Source organism: Larus michahellis, chromosome 1 (assembly GCF_964199755.1).
Source record: "Larus michahellis chromosome 1, bLarMic1.1, whole genome shotgun sequence".
Taxonomy (NCBI): domain Eukaryota; kingdom Metazoa; phylum Chordata; class Aves; order Charadriiformes; family Laridae; genus Larus; species Larus michahellis.
In genome coordinates this window covers 50,204,283-50,231,479 of record NC_133896.1, presented here as the reverse complement: position 1 = coordinate 50,231,479, position 27,197 = coordinate 50,204,283, and the positions used below count along the sequence as shown (strand labels likewise).

Here is a 27,197-nt window from a genome sequence, read left to right as displayed (position 1 = left end):
AAGAAATGTTAACTAGTGTTCCTTTAAAGTATTTCTCTAAAATTATGGGTGTAGGCTTGTGTAAAATTTTGATGATTATTTAAAGTCCGTTCATTGACTATGAGAAAGTACTGTAAGCCATTAGGACAGAAGAAATTCTTGTTAGTAATATACTTACAATATTTGTAGCCCTAAAAGATGTTGGCTATTCTGCCAGGAATTATTTTATGATTGGGAGGAGGGGGAAGTTTTTTTATTTGTAAGAATGTGAGTAGGTTAAATATTACAAGTTTCTATTAATGATTTCAAGGAGAGTGCTCTCATGAACTAATGAAATCTCTGTGTTGTAGTTAGTTTCACAGTTGGTGCCAGGAATGCAAATCATGAAACTTGCCACTAGATGTCCCTGCAAGCCAAAATAGTTTTGCTTCCTTAAATACATACTCCTTGGGTTTTTGGAGTCTGAAACAATTGTTTTGTAAGCTACAATTTTTTCCCTCTGTTCTTTCCTTTTTTCTTTCTCATGAAATTTTCATGCATATGAATACATGACCAGGTGTGTGTCTTGCTTTACAATTTGTGCGCTTTTTGATAGTAGCAAAAGCTGTGAGGAGAGAACGTGTTTCCCACCTGCAGCAGCTTGGAACTGAGAGTACAAAAGGTTGCAATTCCATTTATCTTTTTCTTTTGGTTGATATGCTCTCAGAAAATGCCATGGATTTTTGGTGTCTTTGTATCTGTTATGCCACTTCAGAAGTACTTCTTACTCAAATAAGTGGCAGGATTCAGACCCGATTTTAAATCCTGTGTTCCTAATTCTGAGCTTTGGCTTATAGTTTGATAGTTATATTTGGTATCTGGAGCTTATGAAAGCAAAGATCTGAGACAGAGATAAGTACTATTGCCTGGGTGGTTGGTTTTTTGTGTTTGGTGGGGATTTTGGGGGGTTTTTGTTTTGGTTCATGTTTTTTTTTGGTTGTTGTTGTTGCTTTGTTGTTTTTTTGTGGTGTTTTTTTTTTTTTGTTTTGTTTTTTTTTTTTTTTTTTACGGTGATCGTGATAACCCTGTTGGTATGCAGTATGCTTAAAAATTCTTCAGATGTGCTGCTTTGGGTTTTCTCTGCATACCAGAGAAAACCAGACTTTCCGTCTTCTCATGTGGTTTATTGTCCTTAGGATCACTGACCAATTCTCCTCATGCAGCTGTTGGTTTAACAATTGAAAATGTATTTGTATTGAGTTTGGAAATTGCTGTAGTTCTTTGTTTCTCAACAACCAACAAAATTCAGGCATGAAAAATAGATACTGTATTGGTTAGATGGTTCTTCAGAACTTGTGCTATTACTGTTTGAAATTGGGTTTGCATGTAGGACAGTCACTGAGGAGAACGTTCCTTATTCTGATTTCTTCCCCCTTAACCTCTCAGCAAATTTGGGTAAAGCAGAATACAAAGTTGCTGCTGTCACTTTGCCTATGCTAGTGTTGCAACTCTGGTAGATTTTCCTCCGACCTTTCCCCATTTTAGTGACAGAGGAAGGAAAAATGGGAAAGAAAACGTAAATGTAAGACTTCCTTGACATGTCTTTTAGTGGAATGGGCACTGACATTCAACGCTTATTTCCCTATATGAAAGGCAGATTTTCATCTTGCTTATAGTTCAGGGGTTTACAAAATCAAATGGTAAGCGTTTAAGATAGGTCCATGAAAGATTTAAAGAGTGGAACGGTAGAAAACATTATATATTCAACTGTATATGTAAAGGAGGTGAGGTATTTGCAGTGATGGTGGAGATTTAACATTTTTCCTGTTTGAGTTTTACTTTGTACAGTTACAGTTAGTACACTGCAAACGTGGAGCTCTTAGGCACCAGTCCAGTTATGCCAAAAGCTAAAATGGCAGAGTAATTGGTTTCAAAGCCTGTAACTTCCCTAAAGTACGGTTACAGTCCTTCTTCACCCAGATCCCTTAGAATTGTCAGTAATGATCAGATTAATACATCTTGCTTATAATATTGAAAAGAACTAATGAGGCATATTAGAATACTTCCTCATTTCTCAGCATCTGTTGATTTGCAGCTTTCTCACACTGATCTGATATTGTCACATTTAGCAAAACTCTTTCTGGAAAGGTCATGAGAAACCACCAGATAAACTATGAAAATGAGGAAGTGACATGTATCAACGATATTTCAGGGTTGAACTCTGGGCAGGTATCATAGAATCATAGAATGCTTAGAGTTGGAAGGGACCTTAAAGATCATCTAGACTCCCCTGCCATGGGTAGGGACACCTCCCACTAGACCAAGTTGCTCAAAGCCCCATCCGCTTGAAGGCCTTGAAGGCCACTTGCAGGGATGGGGCCTCCACAGCTTCCCTGGGCAACCTGTTCCAGTCTTACCACCCTTCAGGGTAAAGAATTTCTCCCTAATGTCTGATCTAAATCTCCCCTCTTTCAGTTTAAAATCATTACCTCTCGTCCTATCGCTACACTCCCTGATAAAGAGTCCTTCCCCATCTCTCCTGTAGGTCCCCTTCGGGTACTGGAAGGCCGCAATAAGGTCCCCTTGCAGTCTTCTCTTCTCCAGGCTGAACAACCCCAGTTCTCTCAGCCTGTCTTCATAGGAGAGGTGCTCCAGCCCTCTGATCATCTTCGTGGTCCTCCTCTGGGCTCGCTCCAACAGGTCCATGTCCTTCGTATGTTGTGGGCTCCAGATCTTCCAGATTGTCCATGAAACCTTAACTTTTCTCCAGAGACGGCTTGATAGGAATTCAACAGTGAGAATTATCTGTTGTTCTTCCAGCTGAAATGATGGTGTATTGAGTAGTACAATTTGTTAAGATAGCGTGACAGGCTGTGACTGTGCTAAGTAGTAGTAAAAGCTGTATGTGTCTGATGTCTGTGGCCTCTGCTTGAACCCTGGTTAACCACGCATAATTAGGGCATTACCAGCATCATGGTTTGATTCTTAGTGTATAGCATAAATAAAAATAACATTTAATGTGATCTGTCACATAGAGATCCTTGTGCTTATTTTGTATTTACTCAAATAATCTCCACGCTTAAGTTTATTTGGTGCCCTTGGAAGGGCTATTACTTTTCAGGGCAGGCATAATGAGCAGAGAAGAGTTGCCCTTTCACTAGAGGTTTCTGGTCTGAGTTACCGTACAGCCAGGATTCTTATGTACTGAAAGCAAAAGCATGTGAAATCTTTGAATTGTGAATGTATTTGATTGCTAATTACATGTCCTTGTATTTGTTCAGGTGACTTGATCTTCTGGAATGTCAGCAGAAAGAGTGGATGGCATTGTAGATTAGTTATAAGTTAAATTTTATTTTGTCTTGTCCGTACTTACTGTGAACAGTCATCAAAAAATGGATGCTTTGGGCACTCTTCTTCCTCCCGTGGTTGGAAATGGTGATACGGCTAATTCACAAGAATTACAAAAACTTCTGATTGATGAAAAAATGCGATGTGAACACCATAAAGCAAACTATCAAACGATAAAAGCAGAACATCTAAGGTACACTAATTTAAACAGGTTTCTTCATTTGAGCTGTTAAAAGGTGAAGATAAATGTTGGGTGGAAGGGATTTGTGTGTATGTGTGTCTGTTAGCTATTTCTGTATTTAAGGACAGATTTGAGCATTGTTCATATTAGAAAATAAACAATTCAAAATAGCTTAAGACATTGCAGATTAGTTTTCTGAAGTACTTTTTATGCTTGTAAATATGGGATAACTTTTCAGTATATTACAGGAAGAGGATATTAATAGCTTAGTTCTAACTTGATATTTGTATGTTTGCTTCTGCACGTGAGTTTTTTGAGATTGAAGATCTAGTTAAATATAAGGTGTAAATATAAAATAAATATGTATTTTATCTTGCAGATTACAAGAGGAATATACAAAATCACAAGATGAACTGAAGCGGTTGTTAGTTGAAAAGCAGACTGTACATGACAAATTTCAGCTTCTTCTGGCTGAATATCGAGAGGAGTTGCTGGGTAAAACACAAGAGCTGGAAAAAATGAAGATGCAGGTGAGGTAATTTACTGGCAGGACTTAATATGAATCTTAATCCTGTAGTAGGGCCACGCATATATTTTTGTTTACCTAACATGTATATACCTAGGTTGAATATATTTCAGATATCTTGAAATTCACACAAATCGAGTAATGTTTCTTCTCTAGAGTGACTCTGGGATAAAATTATTGTTTTCTTGTTTAACCGAATTTTCCAAATCCTGTTGTTATGTGCTATGTGAATAGTAAGACCCTCAGACTCTGTCTGTGCTTGCTCTCCTCTTATGGGGAGAATCATCTACTCTGGAAGATAACTTAGATGCCTAAACCTCTTGGGATAAGTGGCTGGAAAAATAGGTATTTGTTTGTCTTTGTGATGACAGCTTTCCCCATCTTAAAAAAATCCAACCAACCAAAAAAACCCACAACCCAACATTTAAGATAACTTGGATGACACTTTCTATAACTGCTTGTTTCCTTGAACTAATGCAGGACATAGGAAACACGTATAGCATCTAACAAAGGATCCCAGACCCATTGAATGGAGATGTGCCTTGGTACCATAACTAGAATTAGTTTTCAGGCACTTCAGGGTACAGAAAAATGGAAGAAAAGTAGAATAAATTAGAATAAGTCACAGGTTGTGGGTGAAATTTTTTTTTAATGCTTTTTCTTGGTAGATAGTTTGCTGTATTAACCATACCCAAGAAAACTTAACAAAATACCACGCAGCATGGAGCTTAAGGCTGATCTTGGTTTCATTTCAAATCACTACCCATGTATCTGGTGGAGAACGTGTATCTAATGTGCTTTACAGAGAATTGGTCTGGTGTTGCTCATTTTGATTCTTTGGGGTTGGTTCACTTACTGTTTAAGTTTTTCCAAGTACTAATTCTTTATTTTTTATGTGAGACCACTTTTCATTTCTCCCCTCCCCCACAAAGGAGATAAATTTCTTGGCAATTCAGCTTGACATTTGTATTGCTTCTACCAGTAAATACTGACATTTTAAATGCTTCTGTTATCTTCCCAGAATATTTTTAGTTCACTGGTATGTTTTTTTTTGCTTCTGTAACTACTATTGAAAATTCTTTAGAAAAACATAGAAAATTAAGCAAGATTACTAAAATCATATTTGAAATACTTTGCTCCTGGTTATTTGTCCTATCACAGTGTAAATAAATGAATATGACTAGTTATTTATAATACCTTTCTGTTTTAAGGTGCTAACTCCTCAAAAATTAGAACTGTTAAAAGCACAAATACAGCAGGAATTGGAATCTCCTATGACAGAACGTTATCGGAAACTAGAAAATGTAAGTAGTAAGTATTGAAATTCTATTTCATTTAGAGTAGTGATCACAAATTTATAGTTGTTTCTAAAATTGTAGGAAATTAAAACTGAAAGAGGAGCAAAGTATGGCACTCTTTATCTGGTACTGCTGCCCCAGGCAGTGAAGGTTGAAACCCTAGAAGGGGGAGGAGGAGGGATTCAGTTCGTCAAATATAACTCGTGAAATGATAGGAATGTTGCATCGATATTTGAAGGAAATAAATCTGAAAACTTGTCTGATTGATGTTTTTGGGTTTTTGTCTAATTTAGGAAGTGGAAAAATACAGGACAGAATATAACAAACTTCGTTATGAACACACTTTCCTGAAATCAGAATTCGAACATCAAAAGGAAGAACATGCCCGTATTTTAGAAGAGAAGAAAATCAAATATGAGGCTGAGGTACATAGAATGTTACAGTAGCTTAAAGTGTCTCTGATGACAAAGCTGCTTGAACACTGTGAAAATGTTAGTACTTGATGGGTTGTCAGTTTGGCACTATTTCGTAATGTGGTGTTTGTTTCCGTTCTCTTAATTCTCAAAACACTTTTATGACTTAGCCTAAAGCTGTCTCTGTAGGTTTGTTCAGTGATGTGTCGCAATATCATTTGTGCTATATAAGTAAAAATAGACTTGCCTTCTCATAAATGACAGCCAGTGTCTTTGCTTAATGCTTTTTTTAATCACACTTGTGATGGTATTTGAGACATTATGCTAATCTGAAATTAGTAAGTTATCTTAGCGACCGATGTAAGTTTAGATTTTAAATTACTTATGTGGCAACTAATCCAAGAAGAAGGCAGCAGAAAGTATTGTTAATACCACACAAGGGTGCATTTTGCAACTAAGTTGTATCATGACAGTGGTGGTCACAAGGATACTGAAAACTCTGGTAACTTTATTTCATTTGTCTATTCAGCTCTTGAATAAACCATTCATGAAGTTTTCTGTTTCAGAATTGGACTTTCAGACGTGTAGCTAAGTAAATTGCTGGCTTATTTACGTTTTAAATATATGCAGCGGTGTAAATGAGTGTTGCATATATCATTTGCATATTCATTTAAGTATTTGTCTGGGACCATATATCCTAAGATGCCAGATTTGAATGTATTAGTCCAAACATGAGACTCAAATCAAAGCAATTATCACTTTCAAAATCAATCTAAATTTGGAAATGCAATGCATTAAAAACAGAACAGTTGTCCTTCCCGGAGCTAAACCCACATGCTGCTTTACAGCCTGCCTCTCTTGTGGGCTTGTTGAGTTTTTGCTAGTCTTGCAGCTAATTAGCACACTTAAAGAGAATGAAACTACCTTGAGCCCAGGGTGCGATGTGATCTAGTTTCTCTCTCTTAGAGCCTTTTTAACCTTCCGTGCCATTTATCACAAGGAGGCTACGAAAACATCCTAATTCTTAAATGATGGCTTGGGCGTGTCATGCAAGAAATGTTTGTATCTCCTCATAAAAGGGATCAGGAGAGCTTTTACTGCAGAGATTGGCTTTGCTCCATAGAGATCACTGATGCAACTTTTAAAAGCACTGCTTCAGATCAGAGTTTGGACTAGTCTCCAATATAAAGAGATCTCTTACATCCCTTACTTTCTCAGTCTTTTGCCCCCAGTATTACATTCAGTCCACAGAACTTATTTTGAAACAGTAGAATCTATATATTTATGATACGTTTAGTTACAGTCTTGAGATTAGTTTGTACCTGTCATACTACCTTGTAACAGAAAGTTGTTTTTTTTTTTTGCTTTATTTTCTGTCTGACAGTCACATTGGCTGTTTTGAGTTACTAGCAGATTTGAGTTCTGTTGTGGTTATAGAATTGTGGAATCATAATATAAGAGACCTCCTTCTGGTCCAACATCCTGCTTAAAATATTGAAGTGTAATGAGATCAAGTTACTTAGGACTATGTCCAGTCGAGTCTTGAACATCTGAGAGGATGGAGATTCCACAACCTTTCTGGACAAACTATTCCTGTATTTAACCATCTTTGTGGTAAATTTTTTTTCCTAATAGCTAATTGGAATTTCACATGTTCCAACTTGTGTCTATTGCCTCTCTTCCCATTGCCATGCATATCCTTCTCTTCTTCAAGCTCAAGAGGCATAGTTCTCTCAGCCTGTCCTTACATGTCATCTTTCCCAAACCCCTCACCATCATGGTGGCCATCCACTGAACTTGCTCCCGTTTGTCATTATTCTTTGTGTACTGGACAAACTCCACATGCAGTCTTAAAAGTACTGTAAGGGGACAAAGGATCACTTCCCTGGTTCATCTAGGTGTCCTGCTGCCAATCTGCCAGGATCCACTTTGCCATCTTTGCTGCAATGGTACTCTTCTGACTAATGTTCAACTTGTTGTCAACTAGTTGGACAACATGTTGATCCTTTTCCATGGAGCCGCTTCCTAGGCAGTTGCCCCAGCCTGTAGTGTTGCATTGGGTTACTCCATCCAAGACATATGATTTACTGAAGAGGTTTTAGTCAGCCTGTTCCTTCAGCCTGTCCAGATCCCTCTGAGTAGCAGTTCTGCTTTCCAGCACATTGACCATTTCCCCCCAGTTTGGTGTCACCTGTAAGCTTGCTGAAAGTGCTTCATCTCATCATCCAGGTCACTAACGAGGAATTCAACCAGTATTGGACCTGTACGGATCTCAGAGAGACACCCCCAGTTACAGGCAGTCAGCTGGGCTTTGCACCACCAGTCATCACTCTGAGCCTGGCAACCCAGCCAGCTTTCCACCCACTTTATCATCTGCTTTTCCAGCCCATATCTCATCAATTTGGTGAGAGAGAAGATTATGGGAGACTGTATCAAAGGCCTTGTTAAAATCAAGGTATACAAGATTCACAGTCCTCTTCTTGTGTGCAGTGCCGGTCACCTCTTTTTCTAGAAAGCAGAGAAGTAGGTCAGGCACGATGTGCCCTTGATAAACCCCGCTTTCCATCACCTTGTCTTTCATGTGTTTAGAAATAGCTTTTAAGAGGGTTTGCTTTATAACCTTCACAGAGACTGATGTGAAGCTGGCAGTCTCCTGTAGTTGTCTGGATCCTTCTTGACCTTTTTGCTCTTCTTGATGATGGGTGTGCTGGCTGTCACTTTCAGTCATCAGGAACCTTTTCTGATTGCCATGACTTTTCAAAGATGATAGAGAATAGCCTTGCAATGATACCAGTGAGCTCCTTCAAAATGCTTGGATCCATTCCAAGGACTTGTGTGTGTCCAGTGAATTAAATGATCCCTAACCCTAACATTTTCTTCCTCTACTCTGGGTACTGCTTTACTACCATAGACTGCTAGGAGGCTCAGGGGCATCTGGGGTCCGAGGACAAGCCTTATCAGTGAAAACTGAAGCAGAAAAGGCATTGAAGAATGGCTCTGTTGATTTTCCTATTCTAAGAAAGAAAAAAAATGTGAACATAACTTCTTAATATTTTAAATGCACACTGCTGCTCTTTCCTGAATTGTCAACTGCTGTATTTGTTGATGCCTGACACCTAACCAATGTAAAAGCTTTTATTTTTTTGATTAACAACTATCAGATTGCAAGGCTGGATAAAGATAAAGAAGAACTCCATAATCAGCTGCTTAGTGTTGATCCCACGAGGGACAGTAAACGCGTGGAGGCGCTCTCTAGAGAAAAGGCACAACTGTATCAGAAATTAAAAGGCTTAGAAGCAGAAGTAGCAGAACTAAGAGCAGAAAGAGACAATTGTGGTGTGCAAGCGGAAAATGTTCAAAGAGTACAAGTACGACAGTTAGCTGAGATGCAGGCTCTGACAAGGTCTCTAGAGGTAAGATTCTTTTTTTTTTCTTTTTTTTTTAATTCTGCCTCCTTGTAGAGTGTAGTGAGAATAACACTTGGCCTGATAGAACTGTTGCTGAAGTCACCGATAATTTTGCCATTGACTCCACAATTTGAATTTGTACATTTCAGATTTAAAAGCAAACTGTAAGTACATTAGGAATTGGGAGTCATGTACTGCCAATTCAACTTTGGAAAGGTGCAGAGCTCAATCAAGAGATTCTGTTGAATGATCTCCTTTCTAAACGTGTGAGTGATATCCATGTTTGCAGTCAGTAAGATGCTCGTGTCAGAGCTTGTCACTTGGCTGGAGTTAGAAACTGATGATAATATGTTAATGATTTGCTACAGTAAATTTTTTATTCTTTTCAAAGCTGTCATATGATGCTCCCCAATTTCTTTAATCCTTTCCTCATGTGTCATTTTCTTTCTTGCCTACCTGTGTCTCTCACTTCTCCAACACCTTAGTTCTTGGCTGTTGCTCTCTCCTAAAGAACCTTCGGCATTTCAGGCCTGTTGTATGTTTCCCAGGGTTCCGCTATATTCCTCATCTGTGGTCTTCAGTCTTCCTGTCAGTTCTTGCTATCTCTCTAGGTAGTGAGTCTTTCCATGTGAGTCTTTCCAAGTGAGTCTTTCTTTCTCATGCAGTTGAGTATATAGATAGACGGTTCATTTTCCTTTTTACTGTTATCGGTGCTGGCTGTATACCTTTGTTACAAAATGCTCTGATCATGACTTAAAAAGAAAAGTGTTGTAATATTCTTAATTTAGAAAACTAAAAAAAAAAAAATATCTGCTGGAAATAGGTCAGTTCAGAAAAAGGAAGGTGAAATTGTAGGTTAGATTACCTTTTTGATACTTAATAAAGCTCAGGGTCTTGAGTCTATGATACTCAAGGTAATTGCATTTTATTTCCTCTTAATTTCCTCTTAATTTATTTCCTCTTAATTCTTCAGTTAGTATAACTGCATAGCCCAACATATGACATCTTTTTGAGCACCACTTATAGTCATACTGATGTAACAGCCCAGTAATTTACTTGTAGGAATACCTGCTGCCTTCTAACCAAGTCAGATTACCTCTGCCTCTTCTGAAGTAGGATTGAAAATGTGTGTGATTCTTTGCAGGCAGTGTTAGTAAAAACAGTCATGACTTTTGAGTAAAATTCAAGATACTTGTTGTATTGGAACATATTGTTGAGCAAAGATATTTATGTATTATATTATTATATAATACAAAGGGTCCGTAATACCTGAAAGCCCAGATCAATCGAACCTTTCAGGTGAATAGCAAGAGACAGCACTGTTCCAAAAAAATCTTACAAATAACTCCTTTGTTCAAGGCAGAAAAGAAGTCTGCTGAACTACAGATTGGTCGACTTGAGAAAGAACTGCAGATGAGTCACGAGCAAAACATTCTCTTAACTAGCAAACTTCACAAATCTGAACGAGAAGTCAATTCCTTAGCTGCTAAAGTAAGTGCTTTTATGGGATCTGAAATACATTTTTCATATCCTGTTATGCTTAGGTTTATATTTTACGTTAAGAATAAAGTAATGTCTTCTGCTGTGATTTAAAATAGGTTTGGGATTTTTTTCACAATTTGAGTTGGAAGATACAGAATATGTGACTTTACAGGAGAAACGTCATCTGTAAAAGTATCTCTAAAGACTGAGGTTATGCCCTTTTTATTTAATTTTTTAGATCTTTTTTCTAAACAGAACAGGGCTGGAAGAGGTGTCTTTATATTAATGTTTTTACTATTTATGAAAATACCACCCTTATTTGATGGAAACAAGCATTACTTTTTTGTAAAGTGTGTAAAGTATAATAGAGCTTTAAACTGATTTTTTTTTTTTAGTGGAGCTACGGTTTCTGGAGATTTTAAAAAGTATCCTCTGAATGGGCTGTGTGAAGCAAGCTGCATTGGAATCTCCTGCGGAGATTTAGGTTATATTGGAAGCAGGATAGTCACATTAGCATAGCGTTCTTCTTGGGCTAATGCCAGCATAGCTTGGTACAGGAACAATTCTGTACAGCACTGCATTGTATTATTTTAAGTAGATCATTGTCTTGCAATATGTTTGAGTACCTTAGTTGTTGGGTTGGCACCAGATCTTAGAGGTTTGGGGTTTTTTGGGGTTGTGGTTTTTTTTTTTTTTTGCTATCTCAGAGAAATTTCTAGAAAAGTACTTAAGAAAAAAAAGATCAGAAGGCTTCAAGTTTAGGGAAAACCTGAAAGTGCTTAAGAAACTTGACATCATTGTTTAGTATTTCAGCATAATTATGTTAGTATGGATCCCAAATTCAGAGTTTTATCTGGTTGCAGTGACTCCTCAGCTACACAACTTAAAAGACAGATCCTTTATGCAATTTCATATGTGATTATTTCAATAAACAAGAAAAATTGGGACACTGATAAACCATTTTACCTTCAAATATTTCAGAATGCTTACATTGCTTTATGTAAATTTGAGTCAGGATACTAGTCCTAATGAAATAGTTACTTGGGTAAATATTAGCTTTCTGTTGTCTCTGATTCCCTCCTTTCTGGAAAGAATACTGGGTAATAAATTTTTATCACATCTGTCAGTTTTAGGTAGCAAATTTAATCCCCTGTGTTTTCTTACCTTTCTGGAGAGGCTTAGTGAGTTATGAACTCACTGCAAAGCCAGTAACTTTGGTCTTATATATCTAGATGAATGCAGAATTATTTTAAGCTCTCTGTTGACTTAAATCTATCCTGCATTTCTGAATATACTTTCCAAAGTAACACTGACATGCACTTTGTATGGGTACCTCCACCCACTTCTGCACCCACTCAAACTTATTCCTGAGCACAGGTGCACGCGTTTGACTTCCGGATTTTGTGCCTTAAAAAAGCCACCTTAAATCTTTGCAAATTGCCCTGGAATGTTCTCAACTTAGTATTTAAGCAACCAAATCCACCGTGTAGTTACTTAATAAGCTGCTATGTCATTCTTAACCTTTTGCCACTTGTATATGCTAGCAGGTTGTAATTACATTTGTCATTGTGAATGGATTTTCATTATAAGTGCTTTCCTCTAGATATTTAATTCTCATTGACCGTGTAATTACTGCGTACAAATGCCTAAACTATAGAAAGTTTCCATGCAAGCAGTAATTGTCTTTGAATTGATGTTCTTAAAGCTCCTGCTTTTGTGAGGCCATTTGATGTGTATGTCACAGTTGTAGAGAAGTATTGGATTTAAAATGCACTTTAAAACTATGAAGACCTGTTTTTTGAGAAAGTGGTGTAGCACTCCAGGAGGTCAAGGGACTATAAATAGTTAGCAAATTGAAATTACTTGGGGGAGCAATTGATAATCTGGTTTTGCATATTGCTATTTTTTTTTCACCTCAGGAGATTAAATTTAACTTTATTTTAGCTGGACTTTGAAGGATCTTTAGTCAGAGTGAAGTATGCATAAACTGACATGCTAATGCTTGAGTTAGCAAGGCATCAGGGTCTTGTGCAAGTTGGGTCAGTGTCACAGCAAGATACTTCCAATGAGTAGTCTTTAATACCCCAATATTCAGAGGCTGGCTTGTAGAATGTATAGTATTTACTCAGAAACCAAGTTTTCACAGGCAATCCTGCACATCTGTGCAAATATCACCAAGGCTTCCTAAAAGAGTAGCTTTTCTACACTGTAGCTTATAATAACTGGCTGGTTGAAGATGAAATACGTGTCAATAGTCAGACAGCCTCGTTTCTGGTATATATGTTGTGTTTGAGCGCTTCAATTTTTTTAATCGGGGAATACATAAAACCTGCATTTCAAGATGACTGACTACTCATTCAATAATCTTCAGTGTGTGACCGGAGGAATTAATAAAAACCTGTAATAGCACTGATCATGATTTGGGGAATCAGATCATGTCACAGAATCACAGAATGGTAGGGACTTCTGGAGATCATCTAGTCTAACCCCCCTGCCAAAGCAGGTTCCCCTAGAGCAGGTTGCACAGGAACGCATCCAGGCGGGTTTTGAATATCTCCAGAGAAGGAGACCCCACCACCTCTCCGGGCAGCCTGTTCCAGTGCTCTGCCACCCTCAAAGTAAAGAAGTTTTTCCTCATGTTGAGATGGAATTTCCTGTGTTCCCGTTTGTGCCCGTTGCCCCTTGTCCTGTCACTGGGCACCACTGAAAAGAGCCTGGCCCCATCTTCCTGACACCCACCCTTTAGATATTAATAAGCATTGATGAGGTCCCCTCTCAGTCTTCTCCAGGCAAAACAGACCCAGGTCTCTCAGCCTTTCCTCGTAAGAGAGGTGCTCCAGTCCCTTGATCATCTTCGTAGGCCTTTATATGTCAATAGCTTTAGTGTTACAGTATCTGTCATAGAATCATAGAATCTTCATGGTTGGAAAGGACCTTTGAGATCATCAAGTCCAACCAAACAACCTACAATCTCTGCCACTAGAGCATGCCCTGAAGTGCCACATCTACATGTTTCTTAAATATCTCTAGGGATGATGATTCAACCACCTCCCTGGGCAGGCTGTTCCAGTGCCTGACCACTCTTTCAGTAAAGTAATTCTTCCTGATATCTAACCTAAACCTCCCCTGCCGCAACTTCAGACCATTTCCTCTGGTCCTGTCATTATTCACCTGGGAGAAGAGGCCAACACCCACCTCTCTCCAACCTCCTTTCAGGTAGTTGTAGAGGGCAATGAGGTCTCCCCTCAACCTCCTCTTCTCCAAGCTAAACATGCCCAGCTCCCTCAGCCTCTCCTCATATGACCTGGTCTCCAGACCCCTCACCAGCCTGGTAGCTCTCCTCTGGACACGCTCCAGCACTTCAATGTCCCTCTTGGTACACAGGGGCCCAGAACTGAACACAGTACTCGAGGTGAGGCCTCACCAGTGCCGAGTACAGAGGCACGATCACTTCCCTGCTCCTGCTGGCCACGCTATTCCTGATACAAGCCAGAATGCTGTTGGCCTTCTTGGCCACCTGGGCACACTGCTGGCTCATGTTAAGCTGGCTCCACCAGCACCCCCAGGTCCTTTTCTGCTGGGCAGCTTTCCAGCCACTCTTCCCCAAGCCTGTAGCGTTGCTTGGGGTTGTTGTGACCAAAATGCAGGACCCAGCACTTGACCTTATTAAACCTCATACAGTTGGCCTTGGCCCATCGATCCAGCCTGTCCAGGTCCCTCTGTAGAGCCTTCCTACCCTCAAGCAGATCAACACTCCCACCTAGTTTGGTGTCGTCTGCAAACTTACTGAGGGTGCACTCAATCCCCTCATCCAGATCATTGATAAAGATATTAAACAAAACTGGCCCCAAAACTGAGCCCTGAGGGACACCACTGGTGACTGGCTGCCAAGAGGATTTCACCCCATTAATCACAAATACCCCTATAATCACCATTACCCCTATAATCCATTTCCGCCTATAATCACCATTAAAATTATCTGGCCTGCCCGTATCTTAAGGGGGCCTACAAGAAAGGTGGTGAGGGACCCTTGAGGATGTCGGGTAATGGTAGGACTAGAGGGAATGGATTAAAACTAGAGATGGGTCGATTCAGACTGAACGTTAGGAAGAAGTTCTTCACCATGAGGGTGGTGAGACACTGGAACAGGTTGCCCAGAGAGGTGGTGGAAGCCCCATCCCTGGAAGTTTTTAAGGCCAGGCTGGATGGGGCTCTGAGCAACCTGATCTAGTGGGAGGTGTCCCTGTCCATGGCAGGGGGGTTGGAACTAGGTGATCTTTAAGGTCCCTTGCAGTAGATAAAAAAAAATAATTAAGGTACATTTAAAGTAAGTGTAGTCCATATTATTTTCACAGAATTTCTTGTTAACAAAATATCACATGAAAAACTTACAGTAAAGCTGCAAATGTGTATTTAATTTTGTTGATTTGTGGTTTTTTTTTTCTAATTCATAGGTAGAAGAACTTAAACATTCACATAAATTGGAAGTAACAAATGTCAAACTGGAGGCAGCAAGAACAAAGAGTGATGTAGAAAGAGAGAGAAACAAGATTCAAAGTGAAATGGATGGTAAAATGTGCAATTAATTTCTAATGATTTCTTTTGTAACTTCTAGTCAGAATACTACAATCATTTTTCCTCCAAGCATTCCCCAGCAGCCTTCACCTTCTAATTCTGATCTAGGTCACAGGTCTGACAATTCATTTTATATTTGAAATAACTGTTTTTTCACTTGGTCTACTAGGTTGAGAAGAACAGTTACAGAACAATTTTTCATTTACGTAAATTAGTGAATTTATGACACCATTTGAGCATAATCTGTTTCAAATCATGTACTTCACTTGGATATTTTTTTCATTCTTGCCAAATTCTAGTGTCATTCAGACTCTGCTTGAAACTTTAACATACCATATTGGTTGTTTTGCTTTCTAATTCTGTGTTCATGGAATTGATAACAATTGGGTAAGGCTGCTATGTGAAATAAAATACAATTTCTGTTTCATTCCTTGAAGAAAATAGCCAATGTTCTAAGCTACCTAATACAGCTGAGTATGTAGGCAACTTGGAATAGCTTTCGAGAGTGAAAAGCCAAAGCTTTCTAGTACTAGTTACGTGTCGATGATTTAAATCACTACACAACTTTGAAGTGGACTATCTTTACTGATTTGCTGTAACCCCAAAATAGTACCTTCACCTCCCTGGAACAGTTGTTCCTGTTCACTTGCTTTGATATTAAGTTCTCTAAGAGCAACTAAAAAGTGGTGTTTTCTGTATCGACAATGCACTTACAGCATATTGCGAACAGAAAACGTTGGACCCTATGAAATACGAAACTAAATACAGGCAAGATTTAAGCTAACCTGAACTTGCTGTGGAATCCAGTTTGTGTCACTGAATTAGCTAAATAACCAGGAGTAGCTGTTCTCGCGTGTTGGCTTATTTGCCAGTGAACACAGGTGTCTTGGTCACAAGTTTTTAATTTGCATCTTTTATCCCTGCCTATAGGGTCATAATTTTAGAATTGCCTCACTTGGTAATATGAGTGGATTAAAAGGTGAGATTTGTTGTTGCCAAGTTACTACAGTTTCACTGGTAACCAGTTACTGTTTACCATAAACTTCTTCATAAAAAGAAAATAACCAGTTTTCTTGCTTGACCTTTTTGTAGCTATTGTGGAATAGTTATTTTATTTTATTTTATTTTATTTTATTTTATTTTATTTTATTTTATTTTATTTTATTTTATTTTATTTTATTTTATTTTATTTTATTTTATTTTATTTTTTAATCCAGATACAACTGCTTAGCAAAAATTGCTTTAGAGTTTAAATCTATAACAACACCAACTGTTTAATTACTTTTGTATGTTAAGATAATAAACCCTCACAGACAGAGATTCCAATGTAGTGGTTACTGTTCAAAAAGTCTTTGAAATGTTGCTTTTATACTAAGAAAGGCCGTGTCTCTTCTGTTTTTCTTGTTTTTTGTTTTTTGCTTTTTTTTCCCCATTCATTTATTCTATCATGTGAATTGTGATTTCTAGCTCCCTTTTAACAATTTATAAAGTTATTTTAATACTGGTTTTCATCAGGCTGATATCAATAATGACATTTTAACTTTTTTTAATGTATAATGCAGGATTGCTGTCAGACAAGGAAATCCTTAAGGCAGCTGTTGAACGTCATAAGGTGCTGTTAGTAGAAAAGGATCGGGAGCTAATTCGTAAAGTGCAAGCTGCCAAAGAGGAAGTTTTTGAAAAAATTGCAGCCTTACAGGATGAAAAGTATGTTTGTTGATTTACTGCTCAACTTCTTAAAAAAAAAAAAAAAAAAAAAAAAAAAAAGAGGAGTGTTTTGAGTGACTTTTAAAAAATGCCATTCTTAGCAACTATACACTTCTGGCATTTTGTCATGATTCTTGTGTGCGTGTTGAATAACATCTCAGGTTAGAACTCGAGAACAGATTAGCTGATCTAGAGAAGATGAAGATGGAACAAGATACTTGGAGACAATCTGAAAAGGATCAGTATGAAGAGAAACTACGTGTTGTACAGATGGCAGAAGAATCTAGCAAAAAGGAACTTCAGCGTTTGCGGTAGTGTGGCTTTTCTAACCTTAACGCAAATTTCCCATTTTTCCCCCCGCTAATTTCTTTACAGTTGTCAGTATAAAAGTTTACTATTCATAGATACACAAGTGTTCATTATGGTAAATTAAACAGAATTATCTGTTGCATTGTTTAAAAAGAGGATAGAATTAAAAATGTATTGTTTAAAAAAAGAAAACGCCATTTTTCATCCAAACATTTTAAAAATGCATGATTTTAATGAACATTTTAAAGACATAATTTTGCAATACTCATGGTTGTTAAAAGTGGGTCCGTGTTGGCTGCTGGCACAGCCCCAGCATTAGAATAAACCATTTTTCTTTCCACAATGGCACCATCTCAGCAACTGGCAAACTGGGGCCCTAAAACGATATCTCTTTGAGTTGGTTACTGTATTTGTATGAAGGTCGGTATGATAAAATGAGCAAAAATCATACTCCAGAAGCAAACAAATCAATGCATTTCTCACACCTATATGAACTCTAATAATCAACAAAAATATATTTTAATCATTGCTTAGTTAACTATTTATCAGCCTTTCAAATTGTGCAATATAGTCTATTGTCAGACTGATTTGTCCTAACTTGTAACATCTATATGTTAATCAGATAAAAATAAGGATGTCTTCTACAATTTTAGATTAAAAATGCAACAGCAAGCTATTCAGACAGAGGAGTTGGAAGAAAAGAAACGTGAAAGTGTTGATCTGAAACAGGTAATGTTTTATTGCATTGTAACGTTTTATGGAGAAATACAGTCTTTCCTGCAGTTACCATGTCCAGTGTTCAAAGATTAGATTGAATTTTTAAGGCCTTTTTTTCCTGAGGCACAAAATGCATACAACAGATATTTAAAAGCGGAAGTGTTCAGAAATCAGTCATGCTTTCCCGGACCTTTATAAATGGATTACAGCTTTCTGCTTCACGCATTTTGTGGGTACCAAGGATTTCAGAGTTGAATGTTTATAGACTGGTATATTGAGTACGGTTATGCACTATTTAACTGGAGATTCAGTTTCCATGGAGACTTATAAATTGTTTCTAGGTAATGCTTTGCATTTACACTGCATCTCTTATCTGAGGTTCTTCAAGTGCTTAACAGATGTTTCATAAATGAATAAACTTGTGTAAAGAGGTATATTTCTATTGCAGAGTGAATTCATGGCAGTGTTGAAAATAAAACCTAATTATTTTAACTCCTGCTTGCCCATGGTGTTATGTAGTAGACAAGAACATAGCTGTGCATCAAAGTAGTCTGCGAGCTGCGTGCACTTGAAGTTCAAGGCAATGTGGTTTTTTTACCTTCAGAAATTGGGGTATCAGAGTGTCCATGTGGGGAGAGGAAAAGGAAAGGGAAATCATCCTATCTGTGTGCTGGCTTTTGGTTGGAGGTTGGACTTTTCCGACTCTCTACGTACTTGGTTTTGTGAACTGGTTGGTGCAGGCACTGCTGGCTGTAGCGCATTGTGTGTTCTGAGAGAGAAGAGGCTGGGTAGCTCCACAGCTCTGCTACCAAATGTTGTGCGGTGCTCTAGTTCTGTTCAGCCCTGGAGCTTAATTAATGTCGGATTTCTTAAGTTCTAGGGGACACATCAATGACTGAAGACTTCTACCTCCCTTTCGTTTTCTGCTACAATAGAAAACCTTCTTTGTCTACAATCATAGAATGTGTCGGGTTTGAAGGGACCTTTAAAGGTCATCTATCCAAGCCCCCTGCAGTAAGCAGGGACATCTTTAACTAGGTCAGATTAACAGTAGCGATTTACTGTAAAGCTTCTGGAGAAGCTGTTGCGTAACGAGAAAAGGAACAAACGAGAAAGGCTTATGAAACGGTAGTGCAGCTGTTTGGTGTCTGCGTTTTGCTCTATCTCAGTATCTCAGAATTAATTGTTAGTTACTTGTGTACCTTCTTAAATGGAAAAATTGCATTTTTATTTTTTTTTTTTGTAGCAAATTCATGACCTGCAACTCCAGCTTGCCTCACTTTCTCAATCAGAAAATGATTTGCTGGAGTCCAATCAGAAGCTGAAGGAAATAATAGAGAGATTAAAACAGGAATGTCAACATGCAAGGACTCAGGCAGAAAAAGCTCAACTGGAAACAGAGAAGTAATTTTTTTCTTCCTTTTGTCTTTGCTTTTCCTTTTCATATTGCTTGCATTCCTTTCATGTGGATTACTTAACTATGGATTCTAGATTCTGAATAAAGTCAGAAATTAAAAATGAACAGGAAATATTGGATAATTGTAAAAAATGGCTACACTTTCTGCAGTATGTATGAAAGCTTTGCTTGTGATAACTTCAAAAATAGGAGTTTGTTTCTATTCATGTCTGTTACAATTAATGATTGACTAGTGAAATATAGTATTTGTATAAAATGAAATCCTATATATACTGAAGTGAATGTCAAACTTATATTAGTTTAAGTGGATCTAGAGTTTTACACACAGTTCTTTTAAGAATATTCAGGCAATAAGGGTGAAAAAAGCATATCAGCATTGTATTATGCTTTAGAAGGTTTCGGGGCTGTATACGTGTATATATACTTTTTTTATTTTCCCCTGTCCCACTAGATCCTTTTAGCTGACAGGAGACAAATAAAAGCTTATTGGATATCTTCTAGTTGCTCTCATCAAAATTAAAAATAATCACTTTTCTTTTCTGCACAAGCTTTTTTGCACCATCAAAATATGCTAATAAATTCTGAAGGAAACCAAATCTTGTTCAGACTCCATATAGCAATGATCACTTATCTGTAATTTAAAGATTAATTTATCAGTTCGTCTGGAAATAGCTATTTAGTATTTCGTAGCCTAATAACCAAGTACGTGTCTAACTTGTCCTGGATTATTGTGTGGTGGGTTTTAAAAAGTCATTGTCCCAGATTAAACAGAAAACTTGCAAAAGATCTAGTGTGGTATTTTTTGTTTTAACTTCCCTTTTGCTATGGATTGGTACTGGAATTGCGTTGTTGTCATTAGTTTAAATATTGCTTTTCAGTTTAACATTTGAAGAAATTATTGCATTGGGACTGCAGAATATGGTTGTGAGTAGCACGTTAAATGCTCTGGGTGTTTACTTTAGGAAGGTGTATTCATATTTTCAGTGAGATTGTCACTGTTAGTTGTGTGAGACTGTCAGTGTCTTTTACGTATCTGTGGGCCGTAAACCTGTCAGGAGCAGGTTTTGCTGGGAAGGTGGAAGGACCTTGGCAGTCCTCAGACATCATTGTATAAGTATGTAGATAACAGGAGATGCACCGAGGCTGATACCGCAGAAACTGAGCAGATTTGCAGCCTACATGTAAGTCCTCCAGGTCTGTCCTACTGTTACCCGGGGAGCCTTGGGACATGTTTCCATTCTTTTTCTGACTCTGTGGGGGATAGGACTTCCTTCCTCAGTTCAGTAATTCTTACGGGCTTCAATTCCAAGAGTTAAGTTGCACCAAAGCAACTTGGCTTAAAGAGGAAGTGAAATAAGGACCAAAAGATAAGAAAGCCTAAGATAAACAGTTTCAGATAAGTAAAATAATGCCAGTTGAGCCATAAGTAGGCAAAGCAGCTGCCTGCCTGCCTGTGTCAATCTTAGGCTTGGAAATGAAAATGTGAAAGGAGAAAAAGGGCTGAAGGCAAGCTATGAGACTGATTCAGATCAGAGATGAGCTCAAACAGGCACTTGTTAAACGTTTCAGGAACAGCTTTATTGGCATTAAAAAAAAAATAATCTCACGGCGTTTTTAACCACTGTCTCAAACGACATTCTTTTACTGTTAAGCAGTGCTTTTCGAGAAAGCCCTTTGGTTCCTGGGTATTAGTAGTTATTTACAGTCAACAGCAAGGTACGAGCCACGCTGGGTCTGCTAAAAGAACTGTGACAGGTACCAAGCGGGCCAGGATCCTGGTTCTGATATGAGGGTGGATGATTCCTGATACATCTGCAGCGGGGAAGGGAAAGGCTGTTTGGTGAGAAATTTATGGAGAGTCCCTGAAATTTATTCAGAGTCCCTGTAGGGAAACTGCATCGACCCAGGACTGGAGTGGTACGGATGCACTATACCATGTCTTGGACTGTGTTTCTTAAAAGCTGTTGCACAGAATCTCACCATTTGATTTTTTTTTTTTTCTTTATAGTAATGTAGTTAAATATGCGGTTAGTTCTTGTCTACTTTGACCCACAGTGCAGATAGCCCAAACAAACCAGGCAGCAGAGAGAAACTGGCTCCTTTTACTATCGACTGCAGGAGAACACAGCCTAATTTTAGTGTGTTGCCTACGCAAAGGCCTGAACAGATAACATATGCTGTCAGTGGTGCGTGTTCGGCTGGAATGTTGTCTAGGAACCATCTTGGTGGGAGCTTCCTGTTGTGTTGGCGTTTGTTCTGGTCGGGAGCACACGCCGGTCGTCTGTCCTTCTCTATTCCAAAGGCACAGTAGACCAGGCAGGGCAGCAACCCGTTCTCTTACATCTCTTACCCCCCAAACAGAGCAGGCAGCTGTCGGCTCTTCTGACAACTGGTGTTTGGCAGAGGTGTCTACTCTTGTGTTCCAGTGTGAGCCTTTGATCTGAATTCCGAGTTTTTCTGTGGACGGTTTGGCAACAGGCCAAACCAACAAGCAGCCAACAACTAACGAGCTTATTGGAATCAGTTTTCAAAATGTGCCTCACAGTTGAACAAAGCCTAGGATGATGTTAATGCACGGGTTCGGATGTTGTTAGTCATGATCAGATCGTCAGCACAATCAAATTTAAATCACGTCCTTCAAGTATATAAAGGTTGGAGTTGTGAAAAGATGCATCTGTTTTAAGAGCCTTAAAGCATTAATCCGACATCCTGCTTTTGTACATATAACCTCTTAATCTTTTAATCTGATTTTTTTCAAAGGACTTTAGAATACAAACGTATAGAATGGCTGGAGGAGAAGCACGTGCTTACCCAGCGCATCACGGAGAAAGAAGAGAAATACAACCAAGTGAAGAACAGGCTGTGTCGGGCTGCTGTTGCTCAGAAAAAGGCACGTTGACTCTTCCTTTATGAATGATCCAGCTAATGAAAAGTTCAGCTTTACTTTGGCCAGATAGAATTGTTTTATTATCGAGAGTTTATTTGCAATCTACTGAATATGGTAACAAAATATATCAAGTTCTTTGAGACTAGCGTAGAAATAGGTTGAAGCGATATGCAAAAGAATATTACAGCCAACAGCTCTGTTATAATGCCATCAAATGATTTTGTGAGGCTTTTTTTGCGCACGTGCATGTGTGGATATATGGTTATTTAAGAGGTGGACTCCTTAATTAGGATTATGTTTCAGATACTAGACAAATGATGTTCTGCTTTGCTGTGATGGAATATCAAAACTTTATGTTGTCTTCTAAGCTTGCTATTTATAAAATAACTTGAAAGGAAAAGCTGACTAATTGTTTATAAAAGCTCAAGATTAATTGGCAGTTTTATACATTGGACATACACAGGTTATGAAACCTACCGGTAGCTTTTAAGGTGGTAAAGTTGAGGCCAACATGCGCAAAAAAAAAAAAAACAACCCAAAAAACCAAAAAAGAACAGTGCATACATTCTTTTTGTCATGTTTATACTTATTTATACATGGTCATTTAAAGAATGAGTTTTGTAATTCTCAAATAGAGTCAGTGTTTGTTAGTACAGTCGGTCACCGACCAACAAGTGACTGACAGCTGTGCCTCTTTCAGTCGCAGCTATGGATCATTTCCCCTCTCTTCTGTTTCCCGTCGCGGGGATTCAGAACCTTCAAACACCACAGCACCACTTCTTAAGGAAGGAAAATCTGAAAAACTGTCACAGCTTTGAAACCACGTACAGCGTATATTTAATTTTTACAGGATCTAATCTGTGAAAGCATTACTTAGCTCTGTTTGAAATGTCTGTTTGACAGAGAAAGACTCTCACTGATAATAAACAAAGGAGGATGCAAGAGAAACTAGAACTTTTGGAAGCCAAGATAGAAGAGCTAGAAAAAGAAAATCAGGTGCTAAATAGGTAATAAACTTTGCTTTTTCTTAGCTTGAAAAATGATACATGCCCAAGATCCGACTTAGAAACATGAAGTAATTTTGAAGATACGTTGCAGTTTAGTAACTGGAGTCCGGTGTAAGGGAATTTTCAGCACTAGAATTCTTTGAATGGACTCTGTTTAGGACGGGCAGCTGGGAGCTTATAAGACACCTGCAAGGCTGTCTCTTTGGGGAGAAACGAGGGGAAAATATCTGATAGATGCAGTTGCAGGAATCCCTTCGAAAGAAAGAAGTGAAAAAAACTTCATAATTGCAAGAGAAACAGATTTTGCAACTCTCTGAAAGACAAACTCCTATTTTTTTCTTCTTCATTGAGCACCTGTGGAGGGCTTGATTCCAAGAAATAATTCAATGTGGCTCCTGTGGCTCACCACTGTGAATGCTGTTAAAAACTTAATTTACTCCATGTAAATTCTAATCTGAAAACAGCAGATAGCTTAATATATAGAGGGACAAAAGTCCCTCTATAAAAGGGGATAGACATAAAATCCATAAAAAGGATAAAAAGATAGACATTTAGACAGAAGAATATACACAGGTGTTCCACCTTCCTGTTCTTCTGGTACGGCATGTTCCTGCATGGGGATAGTAAACAGCAGAGTTCTTGGGGAGACGTACGCTTCTGTGTTGGGGTAATAAAGATTTTGAGCAATAAGAAATCTCTTATTTCCTAGGCAGAATGTTTCCTATGAAGAATATGCGCGCCTCCAGAAGAGACTAAAGGACTTGCAACGTAGGCACAATGAATTCCGGAGTTTAATTCTGAATCCTAACATACCGTCGCTCAATCCAGTCAGTATAATGTCATCATCTGCCTTGCCTCCTGGGCCTGAAGCCTCCTTCCCCCTTCTTCAGGTGGTGACGTATTTACAAGTTGTGAAAATAATACAACAAAAGAGGGTCCTGGAACAGTCCTTCATTAGAGCCCTTAGTCTTAAGGAAGGAGCATCTGATCTTTGAACAGAGGAAGGAAGCCTTCAGGAATGCTTCTCGTGATGTTCCCTTCCTCGCAAGAGGGAGAGGTTCTTGAAAGACAAATGATAATTTACAGCATGTAACAAACGGGTGGTTTTAGTCTGGTTCTCCCTACTTTGTCCTTCTCCTGAGGGGCTCTAAATGGCTCCTTCTGGGCAAGAAATACAGGTCTGTGTGCCTCTTCATCTAAGAGGAGGGATGCCCGCATGCATATTTCTTGCTGGTGTTGTTCATCATCAATGTCAGAATCATGGAACAGTCTGGGTTGGAAGGGACCTTCAAAGGTCCCATCTGGTGCAACCCCCTTGCAGTGAGCGAGGACAAACCCTGAACAATACCCACAAGACGTTGAGGAGTAGGATTTCGTGAATAAGGGTATTTTGGACTTCACAGTTTTTATTTTAAAATCATTAATTAAAGAAAACAAAAGAGAAAATATAAGACAATATGAAGACAGGCTGAGAGAGTTGGGGTTGTTCAGCCTGGAGAAGAGAAGGCTCCGGGGAGACCTTAGAGGGGCCTTTCAGTACCTAAAGGGGGCCTACAGGAGAGATGGGGAGGGACTCTTTGTCAGGGAGTGGAGCGATAGGACGAGGGGTAACAGTTTTAAACTGAAAGAGGGGCGATTTAGATTAGATATTAGGGAGAAATTCTTTACCGTGAGGGTGGTGAGGCACTGGAACAGGTTTCCCAGAGAAGCTGTGGATGCCCCATTCCTGGAAGTGTTCAAGGCCAGGCTGGATGGGGCTTTGAGCAGCCTGGTCTAGTGGGAGGTGTCCCTGCCCATGGCAGGGGGGTTGGAACTAGATGATGTTTAAGGTCCCTTCCAGCCCGAACCATTCTATGAAAATGAAATTATTGCTCATTTTTGTCCCTTGTAGGTGCAAATTGTAATATAACTTTTAAATTTATTTATTTCAAGGAGGAACAGCATCAGAGAGAGCTTTCCCTGCTTCGCAAGCGGTTGGAAGAACTAGAAACCACACAGAGAAAACAGCTGCAAGATCTTGGGCCATCCAGAGAGCGAGCAACGGGGGGCACGTACAGGACCTTGGCTAGAAACAGGCTCACTGGAGAGGGCGATGCCCAAAGTGAGGACTCCAAATAGAATGTGCAAACTCTACATGCTGTTTGTTTTCAATAGCTTATCCTTTGTACGTGCTTTTAATATTGTGCCAAAAACACGCTTGTACGTGCCTGAATAGCAGAAAATATATTCTGCGTAGTTTTGTATTTATTTTTGATAGACTCTCATAAATTATCAAATATAATTGATTAGCACTGAAAGGTTAACTACATTTTGAAATGTTTTTATATAAATGTGAAATTATTTGGAAGTCAAAACACGAAATAAACTCATCACACAAAACTTTAAAATACATTGATCAAGGTTGAGTTGTGCTGACATTTAAGATAAAAAGTAAAATGAAATTTTTTTGGATAAATCCTTTAAAACTTATTTGATACCATCCTTTTACTCCTTCAAGGTAGAAGTTACTGTATCAGTGTGGAGTTTCGCTGGGTCGCTGTTTCGATTGTTGACGATGCTGTAATCCACATTGGGATTGTTATTTTGAAGTTCCCACGTGGACAGAGAGGGTGAAATGAAATGGAAAAAATGCTGAAAACTTCTATTTCCTACCCTCGACAATGTGCCTCTTGTATTTTTACAATGGGAATAAGCAATAATTGGGTTTTTTATTATAATGCAGTAGAGATGAAGTATAACAACTTGCCTTCACATTATGAAAACGTAAGTTTGTATTTGTTGCTGCTGTGATTTGTTTACTTAAGTACAATAAAAATATTTATTCAAGATTGAATGTATTGATTTAAAAAATCTTTTTTTCTTCATTATCACTTTAGCAACAGAAACTTACAAGGGGATCAATTAATTTTTTTGGTTTGATAGTGAAAAGTTTCCTGGAAGTGTAGGAATTATTTTTATCTGTGGTTTTTTTGTTGGGTTGTGTTTCTTTTGTTGTTGTTGTTTTTTTTTTTTGCACTGCAGTGAAAGTATGAGACAGTGAGACAGGCAGTGCGATTTCTTTTAATAGGTTATTCGGTGGTGTTATTAGGCTGCAGTAATAGACAACGGAGTAACTACATTCCATACAGTGACATTGTCCTTCATTCAACTTTTCTCTCCGGAGGCTGCATTTTCGCTTTTTCCCTGCAGTACGTAAGTACAGGGATTGTACTGCACTTCCTGGGGGAATTTGTTACGACTTCTCTGAGGAAAACGGTGTAACTATTAGAAGCAACAGAAGCTATTTCTGCTGTCTCCTGCAGCATTAATTTGGAAAAAAGTAACGTAAGGGTCACTGAGGTTTGCCAGAATATAATGGTTGCAAAGAGCTGGCTGGCAGAGCCTGGTGTTCCTGTCCCCGACCCCGGTGCCCTGGTCTGCAGCAGGACTTCACCTGATGGCAGGGGGCAGGGAGGGGGGAGCACACAAGCGAGGGAAGCCTTGGCGGGGGGCAGAAGAAGGGTGCCAGCAGGAGGAAGAACGATGGTTAGCTGCTGGTTTGTGGGCTCCCTTTCCCAGTCTGGCTCAGGCTCTTTGCGCAAGAGTTCATTGCGGGTACCAGCTTATCCTCTGTTTTAACATTTTTACCTTTTAAAATGTACCAACTCCCTCAGGGCCTTAAAGCAAAGAAGTAGCGCGGCTCCTGAGGGCTGGGTGGAGGTGCAGCGGGCACCCCACCTTCAGCCACCGCCTCCCAGAGGTGGGAAGGCTGCGGGAGTCGCACGTACCCCCAGCATTGCCTGACACCGCCCCGTACCTTCCTTTTTGTGCTGTCCCCAGCCGCAGAGGGACATCAGTGGTTTGTGCCACACGGCGCTGGCCTGTGGCTGCGACCTGCCACCTCCACTGGCACACTCCGTGTCCTACACACCGGTCCCTGCGTGACCTCGGCATCACTGCAAGCTGCGCTTGCCCTCCTTTAACCA

General features: G+C 39.0%; 1 protein-coding gene across 10 annotated transcripts in view; it reads left to right on the top strand.

Moving 5' to 3' along the window:
* Nucleotides 1-26,065, top strand: part of CEP83 (centrosomal protein 83) — a 29,346-nt gene extending 3,281 nt beyond the window's left edge. Inside the window, exons 2-16 of one of the 10 annotated variants that reach the window (XM_074575076.1) lie at nt 3,341-3,499; nt 3,867-4,017; nt 5,225-5,317; nt 5,605-5,736; nt 8,886-9,137; nt 10,491-10,622; nt 15,068-15,182; nt 16,751-16,895; nt 17,057-17,206; nt 17,858-17,933; nt 19,168-19,325; nt 22,099-22,228; nt 23,129-23,232; nt 23,942-24,125; nt 25,165-26,065. In XM_074575076.1, coding sequence (XP_074431177.1) covers nt 3,351-3,499; nt 3,867-4,017; nt 5,225-5,317; nt 5,605-5,736; nt 8,886-9,137; nt 10,491-10,622; nt 15,068-15,182; nt 16,751-16,895; nt 17,057-17,206; nt 17,858-17,933; nt 19,168-19,325; nt 22,099-22,228; nt 23,129-23,232; nt 23,942-24,125; nt 25,165-25,350 — 2,157 coding nt within the window. In that variant the 5' untranslated portion in view covers nt 3,341-3,350 and the 3' untranslated portion in view covers nt 25,351-26,065. Of the gene's footprint in view, nt 1-3,239; nt 3,500-3,866; nt 4,018-5,224; nt 5,318-5,604; nt 5,737-8,885; nt 9,138-10,490; nt 10,623-15,067; nt 15,183-16,118; nt 16,263-16,750; nt 16,896-17,056; nt 17,207-17,857; nt 17,934-19,167; nt 19,326-22,098; nt 22,229-23,128; nt 23,233-23,941; nt 24,126-25,164 lie in introns of those variants that run through there. The other 9 variants (XM_074575086.1, XM_074575067.1, XM_074575121.1 and 6 more) reach the window with 9 other exon arrangements.
* Nucleotides 26,066-27,197: the final 1,132 nt, after the last annotated feature.